Source organism: Aulonocara sp. 'chitande type north' Nkhata Bay, linkage group LG18 (assembly GCF_057382095.1).
Source record: "Aulonocara sp. 'chitande type north' Nkhata Bay isolate Kocher_YH1m ecotype deep benthic linkage group LG18, A_spYH_male_GT1.1, whole genome shotgun sequence".
Classification (NCBI taxonomy): Eukaryota; Metazoa; Chordata; class Actinopteri; order Cichliformes; family Cichlidae; genus Aulonocara; species Aulonocara sp. 'chitande type north' Nkhata Bay.
In genome coordinates, this window is record NC_141361.1 from 13,658,271 (window position 1) to 13,680,791 (window position 22,521).

Here is a 22,521-nt window from a genome sequence, read left to right on the forward strand (position 1 = left end):
CTGTTGGAGAGATACAGTTCTAAATTTCAATGTTCTTGTATAACAGCCATAAAGTTTTTACTGTTTAATTCTAAATGAGATTTCAGTCACAAAAATGTGAGTTCAATAATGATATTAATTGAATTTCGTCTTCATTGATTACGCTCTTCAGAGGGCCAAACTTGGAGGTACATGGTTTGTTTTGCTTTATTTGTGGCTCACTGTGAATGTTACATCTGCACACATCCTGTGGTGGTTTTGCGTTTCCATTACCCAGAAGTCTAAAACTTTCATTTGTTTTAATTTCTTTTTTCTTTTTCTGCTACACAAGCAAAAAGAGGCACCAGCCCCTATTTGCTTTACATAGTAAATTTTATGTTTATATATAACTAGACCGTTTTTGCTGATATTTTAAATCATAATTTTCGTATAACTATTTCACATTTCTTATTTGTTTTTATCAATTGGTGTTTACATATTTTCTCTCCCACTGTATTGATTTTTTAATGCCATGCAAACTTTTATTTTAAGGCTACATGTAACCAAACTTTCACCTACATCTATACTACACACACGCACAATCGCTAACTTAGTATGCATACTACACAATCTTAATCCTAGGTTTAATAAAATAGCCATCTTTAGAGTATGATGTTCATTAAATATTTTGAGTTTGAATACGTATTTCCTCCAAAGGAATTTTCTTCACTGGGTTCGAAGAAGTAGTCAGACACGGTTTACGTTTCTTCGTAAACACAGTCACTCTCCAAATAAAGCATTTCCTCTTTGTTACCCGCGATGTGATGCTCACAAATCACCGTGTGAGGATCGATAGCGTTGACATCATCTGAGCCAATCCAACGCCCTGTTCTGCTTCGCCCTTGTATTAGACAGCCAATCGCTGGACGTCATTGCGCCAGAAGGGGTGGGTTGACATCTAGTACAGGAAGCCAGGCTGAGGTGAGGTGGGGAGGAGAGATCACAAAATAGTTAGCTCGCTGCTAGCTGCCTCCTGGAGCCGATTTGCCCGAAGTGCGATGAGCCCAGGAGGCGAAATTAGTGGGTTTTTTTGGTTTTGATTGGCGCAACGATGACCCTCTGACCCCAAGAATGGACATAAGTTAATGATGACGGGGGAGAAGAAGAAGAAGAAGCGGCTGAACCGCAGCATTCTTCTTGCAAAGAAAATTATAATAAAAGATGGAGGAAGGGTGAGTTAAATATTTATTTATCTCCCGTAAGTTAGCCTGCCATTGAGTTAAACGGGCTCTCGGCCGCCTGTGCTGGTGTGTTTATTTCGTGAAAATACGCGAGGTAATGCAGCTTTTGTTGCGGCTGTCGGTGGTAGCGGGCAACGTTGACCGTTAACGGAGGCTGGGTGTTGGGAGGGCTAACACTGCTAGCTGTGGGCTAGCATTTCCAGTATTAGCGGCCTCCGTTAGCTGCTTGTTAACACGTCAGCTCAGGTAACGGTAGGTCGTTGATACCGTTGTTAGCTCTGTTTCTTTTATTGATAAAGCAGACATTCAGTTACCTTTACTTTTAGCTTTTTCACTCTACATTAATGCTAATAGGAACTCACGTTTCTTTAAATTATGTGGCACTAAAAGTACCAGCTGGGACTAGCTCAACGTTAGCTTACAAGCATATGTGTTTAATTGGGCTTATTTTTTATTTGCCCTTACTAGCTGAATAGTTACATCTGGGTAGTTTTAAGGTGCTGTATGCGGTACAAAGCTAATGTGCAGTTACTTGGTTAATCTTATAAGTAGGTGAGGGCAGCATATTTAAACATGGGGTTTGTCATGTTGGTTAAAAACAAGCAGAACACAACATCGGACAACTAAAAACATTGGTATTAGCTTCCGGATTTAGAGCCAATCCCGATCTGATGTAAGGTAGGATAAGTGTACGTTAGCTGTCCAGAGTTTGGTGAGTCAGGCCCTATTGCCATATTTTTCTCCTGTCTCTGGTTTATTGACACCTGTAAAGCTGTAATGTTGTGACATTTTTTTATTTTGGATATTTGTATAAAGTTGCCTTGACTAAAGGGCAACTCCCATACAAGGGATTATATAGGTGATTCATTTAAATTTGTTTTGACTGTTGACTGTAGACTGTAGATGGTGGTGATTCTCCTAAATTAGGCTGCTGGCAGTGTGAGTATGGTGGAGCTGTTATAAACTCAGTGAGGCATCTGTACCGGTTACGTAATCAGTGGGACAGTAATGCCAAACATACTGAAAATCCATATGAAGACTAACAATTGTGATCATAATGAGGAGAACCACTTCAGATGATCACCTTACTTGATGGGGCTCTTTTCCACTCAGGCTCCATGTTTGTAATCAGTCTTTACTGTGGCTGTGACTGGTTCTGACCACTCAGCTATTAAGATTTCATTTATGAACATTGAGCAGGAGTGAATGATAGCATTAGACTCCCTAGTCAATGGCAGTGCATTAAGCTCTGAATGCGAGGCAGGGTGTCATTTAAATGGAGAAGTTGCTGCATCCATTCAGTGACACAGTTAGATGTTGTTCTTCATTTTCTCGGAGAAGCAGGCATCCCAGGGATACAGTTGTGATGGAGCAAAAAGGGTGGGAGCTTATTTGATTTACGCCCCTGTCAGGCCTGCAGGCTAGTGTGGTATGCTGGGAAATTACAAACCGCACAAGAGTCTTTCGGTTTAGGCTGGCGTATTTTATAGTTTCTACAATTATCACACAAAGTCATTTCCTGCCATAATTTGTTCTCAGTGTCCATGTACACGGCATCATGCGACATCTTCACCTTTGCAAAGATTAAATTGAGCTGGAATATAGTGACTTCCTCCCCACGATGTGGTTTTTATAAAAGGCAAAGGGGATTTCTATTTGCGTGTTACTCATTACAGATCTAGGCCTTTATTTTAAGAGTGACCCAGTAAGCTAAAATACTAACTGTTGTACTATGTCATCTGATAAATCAAACTGTATAATTTAAATTTTTATGAATTTAGTAAATTATGATTGAGTAAACTTGGGTTTTCCCCTGGTTTACAATGGAATTTTGGGTGGTTAACATGATTGGTTTGAATATTGCTAAGAGTTGCCTTAATTGTTCATTTCTTGTTATTTCTGTCTGTTTGATAATGAAAAATCAATTTTAAGCTTCAGGAAATGAAACTCCACTTCAAAGAAAACGATTCTGGAGATTTTTACTTTGCGAGAATGTCAAAACCCATTTAGTAGGCTCCAGACAAACCTCGCATCTCTTGGTAAAAACGAATCCTCTTGATTTACATTCTGGTCATTGTCTTGGACTTAGTGCAATTCATAATGAGGGCAAAGCAGTATAGATGTGTCTTAATGTTGTAAGTATGTAATGCATTAATGTAACCACTGTGCTTCTTTTGCTCATGTCAGCTTGTGCAATTTAGATTTGAACGCTGCATCATTTACTGCAACTTCCTGTTGTAAAGTGCATTCAGAGAAGTGTGTTGGTAACAAAATATTGCTCATAACTTGGCTATTGCTAGTGAAAACAAATGCTAGTTTAAGTAGAAGCAATCTGAGGTTATCTGTAAGGTCATTTACTTATCTGCAGGCTAAAATACAAAAGGAACATTTCTTACTCAGTAAGTGTCCTTTAGTCTATTTTATTTATAGTTTTCACATAATTTATGTGCATGTTAATCTCCTAATCATTGTCAGGTTGAGTAAATGTAGTCATTTTATGCAGAAAAAGCATATGAAATACAATTATTTAGCAGTGTATCTGTCAAGTCAAAAAGAAAAAATCCCGTAATTTGGACACTTATTCAAATACAGGGTATGAAGTGAATTTCACTCTTGTACCCATCTGTGGGTTGTTCCACAGAATCAGGCGATGTGGAGTCTGTATCATTTAGCAGATTCCAGCTCTAGGTTTGATTTGTTAATGTCTTCCCACAAACAGGCACTTAAATGCATGTTACGGTCTCTGTTGCTTGTCATCTAACCGCCTTTCTACCTGTATGTCTGTGTTTGTCTCCATTCAGCCTCAGGGAATTGGGGAGCCCAGTGTTTACCATGCCGTGGTGGTCATCTTCCTGGAGTTTTTTGCATGGGGTCTACTCACTGCCCCGATGCTCACGGTAAGCCTAGAGTGTACGCATGCACATACACACTCTGTTATGTATACTGACATAACTGTTTATAGTCTAACACACCCACCTTTCCTCCTTTAAAACCCCAGCCAGCGAGTGGCATTTCTCAGACCATTGGTGTCTATGAATAATTGAATCTCCAATCGATTGAGCAAGACCAGGGTGGCGTGGTTTTGGTTTTTGTGAATGTGCATTGGCAGATGTTTTGCCAGCAGCTAACGAACTGAAAAATATGAAAAGGCCACCAAAGTGTTGTATTGTCTGAGCACTAGTTCTTTGTCTAAAAGGCTTATCAGGGGGTCGCTGGTTGGTGCCGTCAGCCCGGAAAACCACACCATACAATCACCTCGCTGCACCACACAGCAGCGTGGGGTGGTTCCAAGTATTTGACTCACAGTTTGAACAGCGTCATTTAGAGGAACTTCTCTCTAAAATGTCTCAATCAAGAAGTATTTTGCACAATTTCATATTTTTTTTTAAATAAATAAAGGGCTAAGATGACTGAGACCAATGAAGTACTTTAGTTTATACCAGCAGGGATTGTGTGTTCATCAAGCCTGTAGACTCCTGGTGAAACAAAGGACTGCAACAACACCACACCAACGGGGGATTGTATGTTAATAGTTTTCATTCTTCTCACCCTGCCTTTTCACATTTCAGCCAAACTCGGCATTTACTGAATTCTTTCCTTTCTAGTTTCTCCTTGGGTTTTTTTTTTGTGCACATTCCTTTTCCTTCTCGTGTAAATGTCTGTGAGGAGAAACTGGTGTCTCAACAAATAATGAGTAAACATCTGTGAGCCACATGATGTAAAGCAGACAGGCTTACGCAACACATGCTTCACAGCAGTCTCCTGTTTGAGGAGCTTGTTGTATGTGTAACTGTTTAGCATTAATTACTGGTTGGATGGGTGGGGTGGATTGGGAGGGCTGTTGCCTTCACAATCCCTGGACAGAGGCAGGATTTGCATTTTAGACTAATCAGAGGACGCCTGAAGATGAGAGCCACTGCTCCCAGTGAGTGCACTGCTTCATTAGTATCCAGCAGCAACAGTCTTCACAGAGCATTCAGAGTGTGTGTGTTGGGTAACTGACTCCCAGAGGAAAACAGGGGATTCTTAGCTTTGCCATCAGCTTTCCCTCAGTACCCCCAAACAATAATCAGATCCTGTTGTTGTCCCAGTTGTGCTCATCGTGTCCTAAACTGCTTGTTCCTGCGCCAGTGTCAATGAACCATATCTGCCGTGGACTTTAAACCTGTGAACTTCATCTATCTGAACGCCTGTTTCCGTTCTGCACCCACTAATAATGAGCTGCTTGACTATGGCAAAAATCAGAATTGCATTTAATTTGGTTAATACTGAGATCATGTTTATTTAACAGGGTTACTCTTGGACTTGCAGAAAAAAAATAGTGGATTTTTCCTGCCATCAAAAGACACGCTAGGTACAGTCCTTAACAAATTTGTTAGATCACCTGTTGTAAATTAAATGCCAGAGAGAAATAAGTCAGAAACTTGTTTAAAACTGAAAATGACTAAATTAACTGAACTGAAGTCGTGTCTTTACACTCAGATTTGAGCTAGAAAACCAGATTTCTCTGAGAATTTAGAAATGAATCAAACAGATTTCAGGAATGCAAGTCAATGACTGTAATTTGCCATTTCTCTTTTTGTTGTTGTTGTTTAAAAAATTCATGGATAACAAGAATTATTATATTCGACCATTACACTGGGTGGAGTCTACTAATTTTGTTAAGCCCTTTAAGTCCCTACAAAAGAATTTCTTAATCTCAAGAGTGAGACAGAGACTGACAGTTCCCACTTTTTTTCAGCTTTATTTGCAGATTCTTGATTTTTAGCAAATTGGTAAACATTTACTCTTAACAGAGCAGAGTGAAACAAATATGCTATAAAACAGAAATAATCATTTTGTTGATCAGTCTCTAACCACTCCACTCTGGAGATGATAACACCGAGGACAAAGGTTATTTATAGTTAACTAAAATTAAACCAAACAAGTAGTTGATGTCATTTTAGTTAGCTGGAATATAAATGAACACTAGACTTTAAAAAATGTAAAAACTAAGAAAATATTGTGTTTAGGTTAACCAAAATAAATTAAAAGTTTAGTTTAGATTCAACTGACAAATTCTTTTTAATATATCAGCACCTTCAACCTGAGATGCCTTTGAATTTATTGAGATGGCAGTGTTTTATGACATTCGGCCATTTGGTTTGTAGTATACTGTTATTATAACAAACAGTGATTGTGAAACCAACAAAAACTGATGTGAAACTAAACATTTCAGACCAATAAAAACTAAACTGAAGGAGTCTAACCCATCGTGGTTACTAAAAGTGAAACTAAACATTTCTAACCAATAAAAACTAAACTGAAGGAGTCTAACCCATCGTGGTTACTAAAAGTGAAACTTAAAACACACATTTGAAATAAATTTGAAACAAAAACTAAAGAAAAACACAAAACTGTAGTCAGCATAGCGCTGAGCAACCCTGGAAGCTTTATTAGTTTAGTAAACTTTGCAGGTCATTTGACTGCTCAAACAAATGAGGCTGTGAGTTTATCTTCCCAACATAAGCAGAACAAAAGCAACTTCATCGTGTTTCCTTCCCGAATAAAATGTGGGCACTCCAACATGTTCGGGTCAGTTGTTGTGGAAAGGAAAACTCAGATTTACTAGGGACCACCGGGAGCATGTTGTCTGGAGCCTTTATGATCTTTGCGCATTTGCAGTTCGATTGTGTTTAGTGCTCACAGGTGGATGGGAAGACAAGTTTGTCTATTGTGTGATTCAACGTGAGCATTGAATCATGTTGTAATAAGCCATTAAAAAATAAAAAAGGAGGGGGAAAAGCCAGGTGCCAAATTCTTTAGTCTTTTTTTTCCCCCTCCTTTTTTGTGCAAGTTTTAACCTTTTTCAGTGACAGTGAAGTCTCTGGGATCTTTTTTCTGTTTGTTTTAAACATGCAAAGCAGCTACATTGTTCATCCAATCAACCAAGTGTGCCCTTATCCAAGCATTTTCCAAGGGCGACTGCCCAGATGGTTCTTTCATTCTGCCCGGGTTAACCTTTCAAACAAGATTGCACTGTTGACAGGAAAGGACGTCGTAGTGCAGACGTTCTTGCGGTGGCTGGGTTTTTGTTTGGTTTTCCTCCCCCTATCAGCAGCTCTTGACCTTTTGTGGAGGATTTTTTCCAGCACAATAACAAAACATGAAATTAGGACCTTTCAAAATGATCCCTTTTCTAAATGGACATTTACAGCATTCATAGTAAAAATAAATAAAATATTTCAAATGGCCCTTCTTGAAGATCTGCATCAAAACTTTTTATTGAATGAAATGGCAAGCAGAAAAAATAATGTTACAGAATTATATGTGACAGCAATTTGTAAAACTACATCTGCTGTAACCAGTGTAGCAGGGAGACAACGGTTTGTGGTATCATGGAAAAATACGTTTTGTTTTTTTGTTTGTTTTAAATCTGTGCCTTGGTTGGTTGTTGGGGTTTTGTTTTTAAATATCCATCTGTGTGTTAATGAGTAATCTTATTAAATAATAAAATTTGCAGTGTTCCCCCTAAATAATTGTGATCATGTTTCTTGCCATAATTCTGCAGGCTTAATTCAGTGTTAATAAAGTGGTTTAATTTACTTTTATGTGTGTTTGCTCTGCAGGTATTACACCAGACATTCCCCCAGCACACATTCCTGATGAATGGGCTCATTCATGGTGTGAAGGTAAGAGACAGCACAACAAGACAATACAATAACTGGTCCGATTCATGTGTCTCACTATAAGACAGCTGGTTCTTGTCCTTCCTTCTGATTGGTTGTGTGATGTTCAAAGCTGTTGGAAAATGCTCAGACGTCTATGACTGTGTTACATCAGAATTATTGCAGCAGAGTTTTTTGTTTTGAAATAAATAAATAAGGAAATGGGAGAAAGACCCTTTAACCATCTTATCAGTGTTGAAGTTGCATAGGACTCATAAATAACTACATATAACAAATGTTATAGATATCTGGTTATGTTTCTTGTTATTGAAAGAAAAAGTACTAGTGGATTTATTGGATTTCTAAATCTGCAAATATAGAAGGCACTTGAGGAATGATAACAATCGCACAGTTAATGCCACTAATCAGATAAAGAGTATCCTCAATCTTTAAGCGTGCTTTGGTTTTTGTGTGTGTTTGCTGATAAGTTTCCCCTTCATATGTCATTGCTTAGCCAAAGGTGAAGAATTTTTGTTTTTGCTCATGTGTACATTACGCAAGTTTAGTGAGATTTGTGCAGTAACCATTTTACAAAGACCTTGTAGTTCACAATGATTTTACAACCATTACAAGGGTCATCTGTCCTTCACATTATATCTCACAAAATTAAATTGAGTGTAATCAATTAGGGTTCTTTTTTTTTCTTTTTTTAAAGCAGGCTATAATCTCACTTTAATTTCATCACTGTCAATATATCTCAAGGCTTCTGCAGCAGCCGTGCAAAACAAAGTGATATATGAATGGAAATAAAAACCAAAGCCAATTTAAAAGTACCAAAAGAGGAAAAACAAACAGGGTTTTTAAATGACCCCATTAAAATCTTTCATTATTGTTACTGCACCAAGTGGCCAGTTCCCATAAAAACCCAATCAGTGTCCATCATCATGTTTGCCATCAGTGTATTTCCATGTTGAAATATGACTGCAAGCTGTCCAGTAACTGTAGCAGGTTCCCAAGCTGGACTAAGAATAAATGAAGCTCCTTCAAAGGTGATGTAGCGTAAAATAATCTACAGATTGGTTAAGGACATGCTTGTAATCATTTCAAGTTTTTGGTTACTAGGATTTAAGAATTGTGGCCCAATAATTTTTCCTTGCAAAACTGCAAAGCTTGTTAAATTCAATCCTAAGCAAGGTTCCTCTATGACAGGTCACAGCATTTTAAAGATGGTCTCGGTTCTCAGCGTGTGTTGGCCTGTAAGTCTTTATTTATTCTAGATTTAGCATGCCAGCCAGCTAGCTATAAGCGCTCTGTTATTATTTTGTTTGCTCTGGTTTAAAGTTTCCATTAGGAGTAAGTAGGGACTGAGGATGACTCACAGACAGCTGGAAAAAGTTTTATATAATTTTATTTTCAGTCACAGCAGCATGTTAATAGCAAAACTTTGAACATACAGTACTTTGCTGTTCAGTATTTATAATACCCCAAGAGATAACAGAAAGAGAAGGAAAATAAACCAAAGAAATCCTTACAAAACTAAAAACAAACAACAACAAACACAAAAATAAAATGTATAAGGGACATTCAGTGTACAGTTAAATATGATAGTGATATAGAGATATGGTATCCGGTCATGATAAGGTGGTCATTTTAAATGTTTCCATGTACATTAGAAATGGCTGCCATGCCTTAAGAAATTTGGTGGTTGAACCTGCCAGTGTACATCTCATCTTTTCCAAGTGCAAAAACCTCATGAGCTCTGCAAGCCACTGTTCATGTGTGGGAGGAGCTTCCTGCTTCCATCTTAAAAGTATAACGCGCCTTGCAATGAGTGAAGCGAAGGCAATAGAATTCGAATAGTATTTTGGCAGAGTGATGTTTTGAGGTATCACCCCAAAGATAGCCGTTAGAACAGAAGGATCATATTTAACGTTATATATCTCTGAAAAGGTGTTAAATATAGACACCCAATAGTTATGAAGATTGGGGCATGTCCAAAAGGTATGAAGGAGTGAACCTGTTTCTGCTTTACATCTGTTACACAGGGGGTCAGCTCCTGGATAGAACTTGGCTAACTTTTCCTTGGAGGTATGTAATCAGTGTAGGACCTTGAATTGGAGGAGCCCATGCCTGGCACATATCAAAGAAGATTGTACCGCATGGAGAAAAGATTGCCAGAGTTCATCTGTTATATTCATCCCAAGGTCTTTCTCCCACTGTACTTTAAGGATGGAGAAAGAAGGAGATTGAAGACCTAACAATATAGCATCGATTTCTTTAATCGCCCCTCTCTTATCACTGTTTATCTTAATAATAATCCAAAGAAGTCTTCAAGTAATTCCGGAAATGAAGAAAAATAGACTCTTTACAAAGTGGCGAATTTGTAAATAGCGGAAAAAATGTTGCTGGGGAACATTAAAGTGCTTCAGGAGCTGCTTCAACTCAACAAAGCTGATAGGCACGTTTTGACACAATTGGATGACTCAATTTGGAGCCAAGCTGGAGTCTCTGTAGTAAAAATTCTCATCCAGTACAGCATATTTTGAATATTTGCTGCCAAATATGGAAAAAGTTTTTTCAGTCATCGAGACTTATTTTACAGTTTTGAAACTCTGAGTTCTTGTTTACAGTGTGTGCATGTTCTTGAAAGTGAAGGTTACCCATTAGTAACATTACTGACACATCCAGCAGTATCTTATTCCTCTGTTCCCCTCTATCTTTTCAGGGCCTGTTATCATTTCTGAGTGCTCCACTAATTGGAGCGTTGTCAGACGTATGGGGACGCAAGTCCTTCCTGCTGCTAACAGTCTTCTTCACTTGCGCGCCCATTCCGCTGATGAAGATCAGTCCATGGTGAGTGCAGTATACCGACGGCTCAGTGCTGAAGCTTTGAAACGCCAGCATGTCACTGATCAACATTAACCAAAACAATCTGTAGTTTTAGCTGTTGTGTATGCTCACAGGTGAAGCTTTTGTCTTTTATTCAGGTGGTACTTTGCAGTCATCTCGATGTCCGGTGTCTTTGCCGTCACCTTCTCTGTGATCTTTGCCTATGTGGCAGACATCACACAAGAGCATGAGAGGAGCACTGCTTATGGTTTGGTAAGGAGGCACATTTCAAAAGCTTTTCAAAGGTGTCAGTTAAGAATCTGTCAATTATTTCATCCCTCTTTCCCTCTTTCCTTCAGGTATCAGCTACCTTTGCAGCAAGCCTGGTTACCAGCCCAGCCATTGGAGCCTACCTGTCTGAGGCTTACAGTGACACCTTAGTTGTGATCCTGGCCACAGTCATCGCTCTGCTCGACATCTGCTTCATCCTGATGGCTGTACCAGAGTCGCTGCCGGAGAAGATGAGGCCAGCATCATGGGGAGCGCCCATCTCCTGGGAACAGGCAGACCCCTTCGCTGTGAGTAACACAGTAATCTTTACTGATAAATTTCAGTGTACAGGCTGGGCCAACACAACAGCAGTGTGATTTATTATCTGTTAGTCTCTGGCTTAAAGAAAAACACAAAACATTGTGTGAACACTTACTTCACGCATAATTGAATGTTTCTAATTTTAGCTAAGAGCCTTAAACTGAAAGAACACTTAACACTGTGATTCACAACCAGTGATAAATTAATTGAAATAAGTGAGAAATAATGAGAAAAGTAACTACCCTTTACGTTCAAAGCACAACACAAAAAGTACAGTTTTTTTTTAAATGAGTCATTAATAATAATCTTTAAAAATCCAAATTATGCATTTAATCATTTAGCTGCTGGTTGCGCACTTCTCAGATCTTGGTGCTGCTGACAAGAAAACAAATGATTTACCTAAAGTTGTTAAACTATTTAAAGCATAACTTCACAGTGTAGTTATGAAAGCTTAAATCCACTGTTGTGTGGCGATATGTATTCCTTGAGACTTTCGAAGTCTGGATTATTGGAATCGTGTCTCTTCCAAACTTAATCTTTTCAGTAGCAAATTTACTCTGTAAGTACTTTGCTGAGCTGCTGTGAACACATAACACTGGGAGGAATTTGTAGTAAACAAGAGCAGTCTGAGGTTTCATACCAAGGCTGATAATTCCAGCATTGACAACATGCATGAGCTGCATCCCTGGATCCAAGAGGATTATCTGGATCTCGATTAGCTTGTGATATTTTCTTGAACATCTAGGTGATGTCTCCCAGTTTTACTTTTCTCAGTTCAATATGTATTTGTGAAAATACAATGTGGATGTCCAATTTTGAGCTTTTTCATAATGCTAAAAAGACACTCTGACTTTAGTCAGTACAGTCCAATAACCGCGCCAGAGGGAGTGTTCGCCCAGGGCGCCAAACAGGCTAGGACCGCCAATGTCTGTTAGCATTTTAATGCAAATCTGTCCAATTATTCCTAGAACCTCATTCCCACCAGCAAAAACTTGCAAAGTGTCAAACTGAATGCAAACTTTGTTTTTGCTCTAAGGCACTGCGCTGTGGCGTTTTTCCTCCCATCTCTTGAGTTTTCCAGTGAAAACATGTTCAGATGAAATATTTCGATGTCCATTAAGAACAGAAGGAATACATTTCCTCTGTTTAACAGAACAATCTGTTTAAATGTGCAGATTATGGACTTCTCTCATTTTCACACAGCGTCTTCAAAAAGTCCTTTTATTACAGAGTCGTTATCATTGTTGCTGATGGTTTGCAGATTAAGATAAAGTTATGTTAGCGTATATATGTAGCACATGTGAAAGTAAAGCTTTAATTTGAACACTTCACCCTTATCGCCCTCACAGCCTTTGCAGCTTATGGCTTAATAAATAAGTATATTTGATTAAGCGAGCATGTCAGAAACCACTCCTGTTTTGAATTCTTGCTCATGTTAACTCTTCTTGTTGCTCTCTTGGTCAGTCTCTGCGTAAAGTGGGCCAGGACTCTACGGTGCTCCTCATCTGTATCACAGTGTTCCTCTCCTACCTCCCTGAGGCCGGCCAGTACTCCAGCTTCTTCCTCTATCTCAGACAGGTGAACGCCAAACTTTCTTCCTCACACATTTCCAGAAAGACCACAAATGCCTGAAATATACACCAAAGCAAAATTTAGACACATCACAACCACTTGGTGGGACTGAGCTGCTAAATAAAAATGGCATTACTGGAGCATAAAGGAGATGCTATAAAAGTGTAAAATATAGTATACTGGGGGGGGGGTGTTTTGTTTTGTTTGTTTTTTATTGAGGACAATAAAATTTATTATTTTACATTTTGGGTAATTAAAGGCTGAAAAGCTCAGGGACATGAGAAACCTGCTGACCACACACTTTCACTTCCACTGCTCCAAGACTGGCCGAACAGGTTTGCTGAGCCGCACGTTTCTTTAAAACTAGAGCAGATTCATTAGGTTTCTCCACAAAATGCTATCACAGGAAAATCATTGCTTTACACCCTAGCAGAAATAAGTGGACGGCTTCATTCATTATGCTGCAGGAGCATACGGGAGCAGCTGTGGGATTGTTTCTGTTTAACTGAAAGTTTCGAGTGGGGGTTTGTTTAGTTTGTGTAAACGGTGTCAGGTGAACCAGTTAGGCAGGTCCTTCACACGCAGGCTCATTTTGTGGGGGGAAGAAGCGACGCTGTCGTTTTGGGGCACCAGGGCTAACACACCCCTTGTCCCCTCTCTGCTGTCTGCATTGATGGAAATAAAAGGGAGCACTCCTGGTGTACTTAGCATAAATACACCAGGAATGTAAAGAACGCATTTTCTCTGAGGAAAAAGTAGTGTTACTGAAGACTCCAACCAAACCCTGTTCTTCCAATGTGCACACAATTGAAGGTTTTATGGTAAGATCTGTGCTCTATTGTTCATGTCCTAACCTGCGATAGCTCAACGCTCTCTCTCACCCTCAGGTCATAGGCTTCTCCTCAGAGACAGTGGCTGCCTTCATCGCTGTTTTGGGAATCCTCTCAATATTAGCTCAGGTACTGCTGTTTATTTACATTTACATCTGATATCAATCATTCTACTTTACTTCCATTAAGCATGACGGTGTTTTGTTTTTTGGTTGTTTTTTTTTTTTTTACTGGCTGATTTATTTTCTCAGTCAAAATGCTGTCTTTGTAAACTTTATAGACTGGCTTTTGGATCATGTTGCCCCACTTTGATTGGTCTATTTTGATCGGATTTCTTTTTCTCTCATTTATGCTTTTATTTTAATGCAGCGCTGTCTTACTATTCTTACTATCTCTTATAGTCTCTATTTTGTTGATTTGTGTTCCCGAACACAAGTTTTCCAGCATTATTTTCATGTTCCTGAACACAATCCGTCTGCGGTCTCATTTTGCTGTCGATGTCCACCAAATTATTCTTTTCCACACAAAAAAATACCTAATTTGGGGGTTGGAGGCATTTGTTGTGGCAATGATGATTTTACTCCTGAGACCCAAGTTGAAATCATAGATGGGTTAGGCATTAAAAGCCATTTGGTTAGAGTTGTTAAAACATCATTTTTGGGGTCTCTGACACTTTTTTTTTTTTTTTTTAGTTTGTTGGTTGACATGGTGACTCTGTGGACCCACATTGTCTGTACAATTTGCTCCCTACATTACTTTTAAAGCCGTGCCGTCAAGAAAAACATGGGGGAGTGTTATGTAAAAGAAGACGAAAACAAAATTTCTCTCATTTGAATTCATGCATAATTATTTCAGCTGCGTTTCAGGACTTGGATGAGAAGCTGTTTAAGTTTAATGTGGGTTTTGATTGTTGTTGATCAGTGCCTGGTATAATTTGGGTCTTTATGTTTTGTGTTCCCTTAGACGGTTGTGTTGGGGATCCTGATGCGCTCTATAGGAAATAAGAACACAATCCTGCTTGGCCTCGGCTTTCAGATCCTCCAGCTGGCCTGGTATGGCTTTGGATCTCAGCCCTGGTTAGTATTTCCTAATGCAAACACTCACATTTCTTCATTTATTCGCATCAGCAGAACTTGAGGTCACCAAGATCCTACTGGTTGAAAATTGGAACGTGTAGTTGTATTTCATATTTGTTTTCACTTCCTCCATGTGTAATGTGTGTGTTCATGGAGCCCGGGTTGAGAGTGTAGCATGGTTTCTCTGGTGACTGCGGTTAAATGTTGTAACACCATCCAGCCGCTGTAATGCTGATTGTGTGCAGAACAGCAGGGCTACAAATGCGACGGAGGAGAGTTAAAGAAATGAAGCCAACGCCTGAGTGCAAAAGCACTGCGGCTCCTCTAGTGGCCATGCTAGCTACAATGCTAGCTACAAACGCCAGTTGGTTCCCGTAGACTCCAGTGCTAAAATGTCCAACTTCATAGTGTTAAAAGCATACTTATAGCCCCTTTGTAATGAATCCATGTGGGTTGAATTTCTTTATACCTCGTAAACACGGTTGCCTCAGTTGGGCGTGGTCTTTTTTGGCAGGTGTCCTAACACAGACAGTTGGACTATAAAACAGCCACAATCTGAAAACATGCAAATACCTGGCGTACCCCTTCAACACAAAATGAAATACAATAACTGTTGTGCCTATGATTTCAAAGAATTGGGGAAGGAAGTTTATCTTGACAAATCATTTCCTGCCCTTTTTGTGACAGTGGTTCTAATCCTTCAGGATTAAAAATAAAAAATAAAAACAAGTAAGTATTAAATGTCTGAGAAAACTTAAAACATTTATTTGTCTTTATTTAACTTTAAAATAATAAGAAATCATCAGAAACACTTAATTTACTCATCAATCAGCACAATTACATTTACTATCGTTAAAACCAGCATCTGCATATCAGGACTGTTTCTCCATTAACACTAAAAGCTTTTCTTATTTTTGCAGATAAATTAGAAAAAACAACAACTTTGTACTACAGCTAGTTATCTATTGGCACTCCTATTTCACTACCCTGAGAGACCACTAGAGGGAAGCAGAGGCTTACCTAATGCTACTATTGTAACTTAAACATAAGATGTAATATTTTTTTATGTGACTCTTTGAACACATAAATGATTGATTGTGAGACGTTAAAACAAAAGTGTAGATATTTAACCCTATCAAACTTGCACTTGACTCTCAGTCAAACAATTAATCGATTTATTTTAAGTCAGATGAATGAAAAATAATATTTCAAGCTTTTCTTGCTTTAAACCTGCTGATATGAAGAACTCGATAAACGACCACCCCGACACATTGATCACGCTCTGTTTCATTTCTCTTCAAGTGTGGTCATAGCAGCTTCAGTTTCTCATGTTGTTTTGGCCTGAAGGAGAAGACGGGCGACTATAATATCTATTGATTCTGAAAGAAAACATTCAGCATGTCTCTCTGCTGCTCCTCTGAGCTTTGGTCAATACTCTTTAAATCGGGTTAAATAAAGGTTAGACTGGCTGTGTCATATATTAAGGGGAGAATCCTCATGTTGCTCACAGAAGGGTAAAAAAATCTGCCTTTAAAATCAGAATAGAAATCACATTCTGATGAAATGCACGTTGACACACTGTTGAAGTTTAGATTTTCAAATAAAACAGGAAGTGCAGCTTCATCTAAAACTAGCTTTGTCATCAGAAAAGTGCATATTTCACAATTTATTCCTTAAAGTATTAGGCAAGTAAAATCTTTGTGTTGTGTTTGGTGACTGTAGGATGATGTGGGCAGCTGGAGCCGTTGCTGCCATGTCCAGCATTACGTTCCCCGCCATCAGCGCCATTGTGTCCCGTAATGCGGACCCTGACCAGCAAGGTGAGAGTGTCATCGGAACAGAGGTCAAAGATGCACAAAAACATGCCTGTTGCCAAATATCGGCCAACTGTGGTCTTTCCTGAAGTCTGCATGTTCTCCCCGTGTCTGTGTGGGTTCTCTGTGGGCACTCAGCGTCCTCCCACAGTACAAACACATCTATTTTAGGTTAATTGGTGATTCTTTATTGGTCGTAGATGTGAATATGAGCACATATGATCGAAGGTTACAGGAAAAGACCAGTTTTAGATCTCTGTGGGAATCCTGTTCTGACCACTTGCACTTAAGTTAATGTGTGTACTGTCAAAAGTGGTGACCTTTCAACTCGCTTCTTATTTTTGAGAAGGTGTGGGGATCAAGGCAAGTGTTGAGCAAAGCAACGTATTATTATGGCCTGAAACTGCTGCCTCAGCCCACCAGAGTCCGGGTTGTTTCCACAGGATGTTCTGCCACATGGCGATACAGTAGAGCTCACCCTGTGACTGTTGTGGGGGGGGGGGAAAAAACAAAAAAACAATCATGACCCTGATCTTCTTCCTCACCTGAGGTCCTGGACACTGTAAACTGCTCAGATGCAGCTGGAGGCCCAGTTTATCACCATCACTATCATCATATTTATTGATCCTCCAGTACAATCCCAGGAGGAGATACAAATCCTGTTGGAGTTGTATCAGGAAGGGCATCCGGTGTGGAAAGTCGGCCAAATCAAACTTGCAACCCCTTGTGAATAAGGGAGCAGCTGTGTACTTGTGTTATTAGAGGGGTAGCTATGCTCCACATAGTGGCTCGTCTACAGTATATAGGTCGGTGGTTGATATTTTTCAAGGGCCAGGAGAGAACATATCATTGTAATAAATGATCAACATAATTCCTTTCATCTGTCAGTGGTTTTAATGCATTAGCTAACCCGTTCAGAACCAGAAACTTGTGTCCATTTAAATGTTATTGATTGAATGTTGTGTGTTTCGCGTTCCAATTTTTTTGTGGGGGGATCTACTGAAGGTTTTTCCATATGCGTCTTGTTCAGGTGTTGTTCAGGGCATGATCACTGGAATTCGAGGCCTCTGTAACGGTTTGGGTCCTGCTCTTTACGGCTTCATCTTCTACTTATTCCATGTGGAGCTGACCGACACGGACGGCTCTGAGAAAGGTGCCAAACCGAACATGGCCAACCCCACTGATGAGGTGAGCTTGAATCAGAGATAACATTAAAGCCATCTGCAAGGATGTGTATACAGAATTTCCTTATTCATGTGCTCCATAATGACCAAAGTGTTGTCTTCTCCTTCTTAGAGTGCCATCATCCCAGGTCCTCCCTTCCTCTTTGGTGCATGCTCAGTGCTGCTGTCTCTGCTGGTGGCGCTGTTCATCCCGGAGCACACGGGTCCCGGTATGAGGCCTGGCTCCTACAAGAAGCACAGCAACGGGGCACAGAGTCACTCCCACAGCCCGCAAGGCAGCGGGGCAGAGGGCAAGGAGCCGCTGCTGGAGGACAGCAGCGTATAACCTCAGCTCAGGGGGGGCAGACTCCCTCGCTCCACCTCAAAATGCCCTGCACACATGGACAGATACACATAATTTATCACAAGGACACACACACACCTCAGGCACACGTCACACTCGAGTGCCGCAAAGAGATGTTTGTCTGTTTTGCTGTCCACAGCACAAAGTTGGGCGCTCCTTCCTTAGCAGCCCTTTTCTTTCTAATAGCTGGGTTATTGTGAGGACTTTCTAAAGACCCTGTGTGAAGAAAGTGTGTCGAGCATTATCAGGGCTGCAGTGGAAGACCGTGTGTGTGTGTGTGTGTGTGTGTGTGTGTGTGTGTGTGTGTGTGTGTGAGAGAGACTGAGCTGGACTCCAATCTTTGGTTTGTCTGAAGTTGTAACAGTGGAGCACACAACAGCTTGTCCCCCCTCCTGGCGCGAAACAGAACTGAAGTGACTTGGGTTTAAAGTGCGAGTGGGGATATATCTCTGATACGTTACTAAATACCTGTGTGACTCTTGATTATTCCTCTTTAGTTAGCCAAGTGGCACCTTCGTTTGTCTGAGAAGAGCGTAACGAACGCCCTTTCACAAGCTAACTTCTGTTCTGATGCTTGTCTTTATGACTACAGCTCTGTTTAGGCATCCAAGAAGGAAACATAGTTCTTCTTCTAGTTGTTCTTCTGTGGGAGCGCAGCAGCTGTTAAACCTGTGAAAGGAGCCTGCAAACCAGTATTGGAGAGGCGTTGCCTAATTGCAGTCAGGGTTGGCAACCAGTTCAGATACAAAAAGCTTTGTTAGGACCAGGTTTTGTTCAAATATCAAATTTCTTACAGAGAGATGACTAGAAGAGACCACTTTATTAGCTCAAAATGGTTTTTCAATGTTTACTTGCCATTCTCTAGATTAGTAGTACAGTTTGGGTTGTATATTTTTCTCTGTTCAAACTGAAGGCTAGTTGTGCTTCAAGTTTTTATTCAAGAAACAAATGTTGCCTTGAAGTCACTTAAGATATATATGGAGACATTACGTAACCTGTATGAAGACCGAGGTCTGAGAAGGCTCTGTAATCTTGTGCTATTGCTCCCATCGGAGCCGTTACACACTTTTTATTCCTTTGTATTCATGCCCTTCCTGTTACTTTGATTCCTGACGTTTATCACCATCAAGTTGAGGCTTACAGAGACACGGTTTTATTTTTAAAAAGCCTCTGGACCATTTGGAGCTGGAGCATTGCTATCAGGATGTCGGTGTCGGCACTGACTGTTTGAATTGATATCATTAGGTTCAGCAGAATATCAGCCATGCTGCTGCAGTAGTAAATACAAAGGGTAATCAGTGTGGCGTAAAGTGGTGGATAAGAATCATAACTGTGTCATATAGTCCCTGACGTTTAACCTGACATGTGTACACTCAGAGGCAGGCCACGCTTCTCCAAATGCCTGACATGAAGCACCTCACAGACGTGTCTGGCAACTTATGTAGAAGCTCTGCAGATGCCAGCCTGCGCCACCTAAGAGGCAGAAACGAATAGCAGTAGTGGATTAGATGGCTGAAAATGTTGATGTCATCCTCAAACAGTGAAGCAAAGTAAAATCTGGAGGTTGTGTCGATGTGGAGAGTATTGAGAAATCTGCAGTCATCCCAGATTTCATTAGTTTGAAAAAAGAGAAAAGAAGAAAAAAATCCACTTAAAAGTGTAAGCCCTGAATTTTTATTATCGTCAATGCCTGCAGATGTCTCTGGGTTGGTCTGCAGGTCTGAACCGCTGCTGCCATGTTTTTGGTTTTGTTTTTTTGTTTTTTATTTTCCCCTGTCAACAGGTGGCGCTGTCTGTACCTGGCATGCCTGTGAGGTGCTTGTGTGTTTTGTTTTGTTTTTTCTTTTTTCGGTCATTTGGATCAGCAATACTGCGTTCCCTTCGTTCACATAATACATCGCCACCTTTCCACATTGTAACTTTGATTTGTGAATGCCTCTCGTAGCTAACAACTGGTTTCATGCTGTTTAACATCTGTATGAACACGTATTTAGTGCCATATCTTCTTGATTTGCTTTTTTCTTTTGTACTGTGTGTGTGTGAATGTACACTTGTGTGATTTGAGTGTTATTGTTGTTCTTTTTATTTTCTCGTCTTCATTTCTTTGACTGAAGATTTAAGTTTTAATGCTTTTTTTTTTTTTTTTTTTTTTAATAGCTTTTTAAAACTTCAGTCATTTTTTAGGATTAATTGTCAAAATTGGATGGGAAATTATCAAATGTCCATGTGTCCCCTTTGTTATGTTTGTTTTGGATTTTTTTTTCCAGCCTCTGTCTTCATTTAATAACAAGCATTTCACCATGGTTTGTTAAGCTCATATTTTTTCCCAGATTTCTCTGAATGTTTCGAATGAAACTGAACATGTTGACCACACATACCCTCAAGGGGTTTTTGTCATTTAAGAGGGGATGTTTTGTTTTTTTTGTTTTTTTTAAATCATGTAATTGGAAAAACAGAAAATCAGATCCTGCATAAATTGGTAAGATTCTGCACCAGCCCCCCACCACCACCCACGTGCACACCTACAGCCTCCAAGCAGACGACTGTAAATGTACAAAGATCACCTGTACCTAGAGAAAAATGTATATATTTATTCCTCAAGGAGATGGCCACCTCTTGGTCAATTTGGTTGTATGGTGCAATTATTATAATTACTATATATTTCTCCAGAATTACCTGCTAGCCACTCCTGTTTTTAGTACAATGTGGTTTGTGGCCTGAACCCCCCCTCTTTGTGTGCCTAAAATTAGCCAAGAAATGAGTATGGCAACCTAAGTAAGTAAAATGGTGGTTATTAATGTAAATATGGGAAACTAATGATAAACTATTTATTAAAGGTTTATTGTACAATGAAACGTTTCAGGTTGCCTCTGTTTTCTGGGTGGGTAACACAGGTGAAATCGTGTTAATGTGGCAGTGAGTGAGAGTCTGAGCAGCGATAATCACTCGGTCGTTTCGTTTAAGGCGATGATCCAATAGTTAACGGCTGCTAAATCCCAGTGAATCTCACTATAAACTGGTAGCATTCCTGTTGGGCTTTATTTGCTGTTATATTACTGCCCCCCCCTTTGTTTTGTAATGTAATGCTCTGAGTTTGCTGGCTGTTGGTTTAGTAAACCTGCCCTTTGAAGCTTAATGGTACCACTAATGCCTCCTCCACCTACATTGTGTATATAGTCGTGCATTGACCTGAGCTCATTTATGGGTGGTGGATTTGTAATTAAATCCACATGGAGGCGGTAGTTACATCTGGCAGAAACTTTAGAGTCTTCTCCCTGAGTAACAGTGAATGCAAAGCGGGATATGTAAAAAAAACAAAAAAACCCAAAATGTGATATTAATCCAAAATAAAAGAATGTGATAAAGTGGCCAGAATAATTTATTTTTGTTATCAATGTAATGTAGGGGAATTTAATGTCTTACAATTAGCAGCTAATAACTTGCCCATCATTTTGTTGAATTACTGTGTGAATGATGAAGTTTTACTGGGTCAATGCTCAAATCTTAATGTGATTAATGAGTATTTGCATAATATAAAGCAATGTTTCCTGTTTGAAGCCTTACTTGTAATTACTGTTTTCTTTTGAAAAGCGCTTGTGGATAAAATTGTTCGAAAGGAGAATTATTAGATTCATTAATTCTTCCATAAAGCCAGCCTAACTACCCCAGCTTTCTTCTGATTGGCTCTAGATTTAAACAGTATAGGTTTGAGTTGATGGAAGTACAGCCAGCGCTGCCTGCCGTATCTCACGATGTGTACTCCCGTTAACCTGTCTGAAATTGACCTTTTTGGTCACAGCCATTACTTAGACATACATTCTATTAGGCACACCTGTTTAATTGCTTGTTGATGCAAACATTTAGTTGGCCAATCAATGATAGCAAGTTGACGTAGACTGCTGAAGTTCAAACAGGCCATCAGAACAGGGAAACACAGGTAATTTTAAGCGACTTTGAATGTGGTTGTTGGTATCAGATGGGCTGATCTGCTGGGATTTTCCCATCCAACTGTCTCTCGGGTTTACATTGAAGGGTATGAAAAAGAGCTACTATCTAGTGGATAAATCCCTTGGTCTGATGGGAAGGAAACACAAACACTGGTTACACTCAAAGTATACAGAAGTGCATCTTGGAGGAAGAAAGGGCTACAGCAGCAGAAGACCACACCCAGTGCCATGAGCGCACCAAAGTTGGACAATAAATCATTGGAAAAACATTTCCTGGTCTGATAAGTCTCAATTTACGCTTTGACATTCGGATGGTAGAATCAGAATTTGGAATAAACAATATGAAAGTGTGGATCAATGTAATGATTTCACCGCACTTTGGGGGCATCATTTAAACACACCGCGATAACAGAGTATTGTGCTGGCCGTGTCCAGACCTTTATGACCTTAGTGTGCCCATTTCCTGATGGAGATATGACATGAACGACC

At 39.7% G+C, this 22,521-nt stretch overlaps 1 protein-coding gene across 1 annotated transcript; it reads left to right on the forward strand.

Moving 5' to 3' along the window:
• Positions 1 to 881: 881 nt before the first annotated feature.
• On the forward strand, positions 882 to 20,940 carry slc71a1-2 (solute carrier family 71 member 1-2). The gene is made up of 12 exons (XM_086271383.1): positions 882 to 1,190; positions 4,001 to 4,096; positions 7,808 to 7,870; positions 10,572 to 10,699; positions 10,834 to 10,948; positions 11,035 to 11,253; positions 12,731 to 12,844; positions 13,726 to 13,797; positions 14,632 to 14,744; positions 16,467 to 16,564; positions 17,589 to 17,746; positions 17,855 to 20,940. The coding sequence occupies exons 1-12, from the start codon at positions 1,104 to 1,106 to the stop codon at positions 18,065 to 18,067; spliced, it is 1,476 nt and encodes a 491-aa protein (XP_086127509.1). The 5' UTR covers positions 882 to 1,103; the 3' UTR covers positions 18,068 to 20,940.
• Positions 20,941 to 22,521: the final 1,581 nt, after the last annotated feature.

Excerpts from the sequence above, each read along its gene's own strand:
- slc71a1-2 (XM_086271383.1), top strand. The coding sequence starts at position 1,104 with ATGATGACGGGGGAGAAGAAGAAGAAGAAGCGGCTGAACCGCAGCATT. Across the intron at positions 12,845-13,725 it reads TCTTCCTCTATCTCAGACAG|GTCATAGGCTTCTCCTCAGA; the intron begins GTGAACGCCAAA and ends TCTCACCCTCAG. Across the intron at positions 13,798-14,631 it reads TCCTCTCAATATTAGCTCAG|ACGGTTGTGTTGGGGATCCT; the intron begins GTACTGCTGTTT and ends GTGTTCCCTTAG.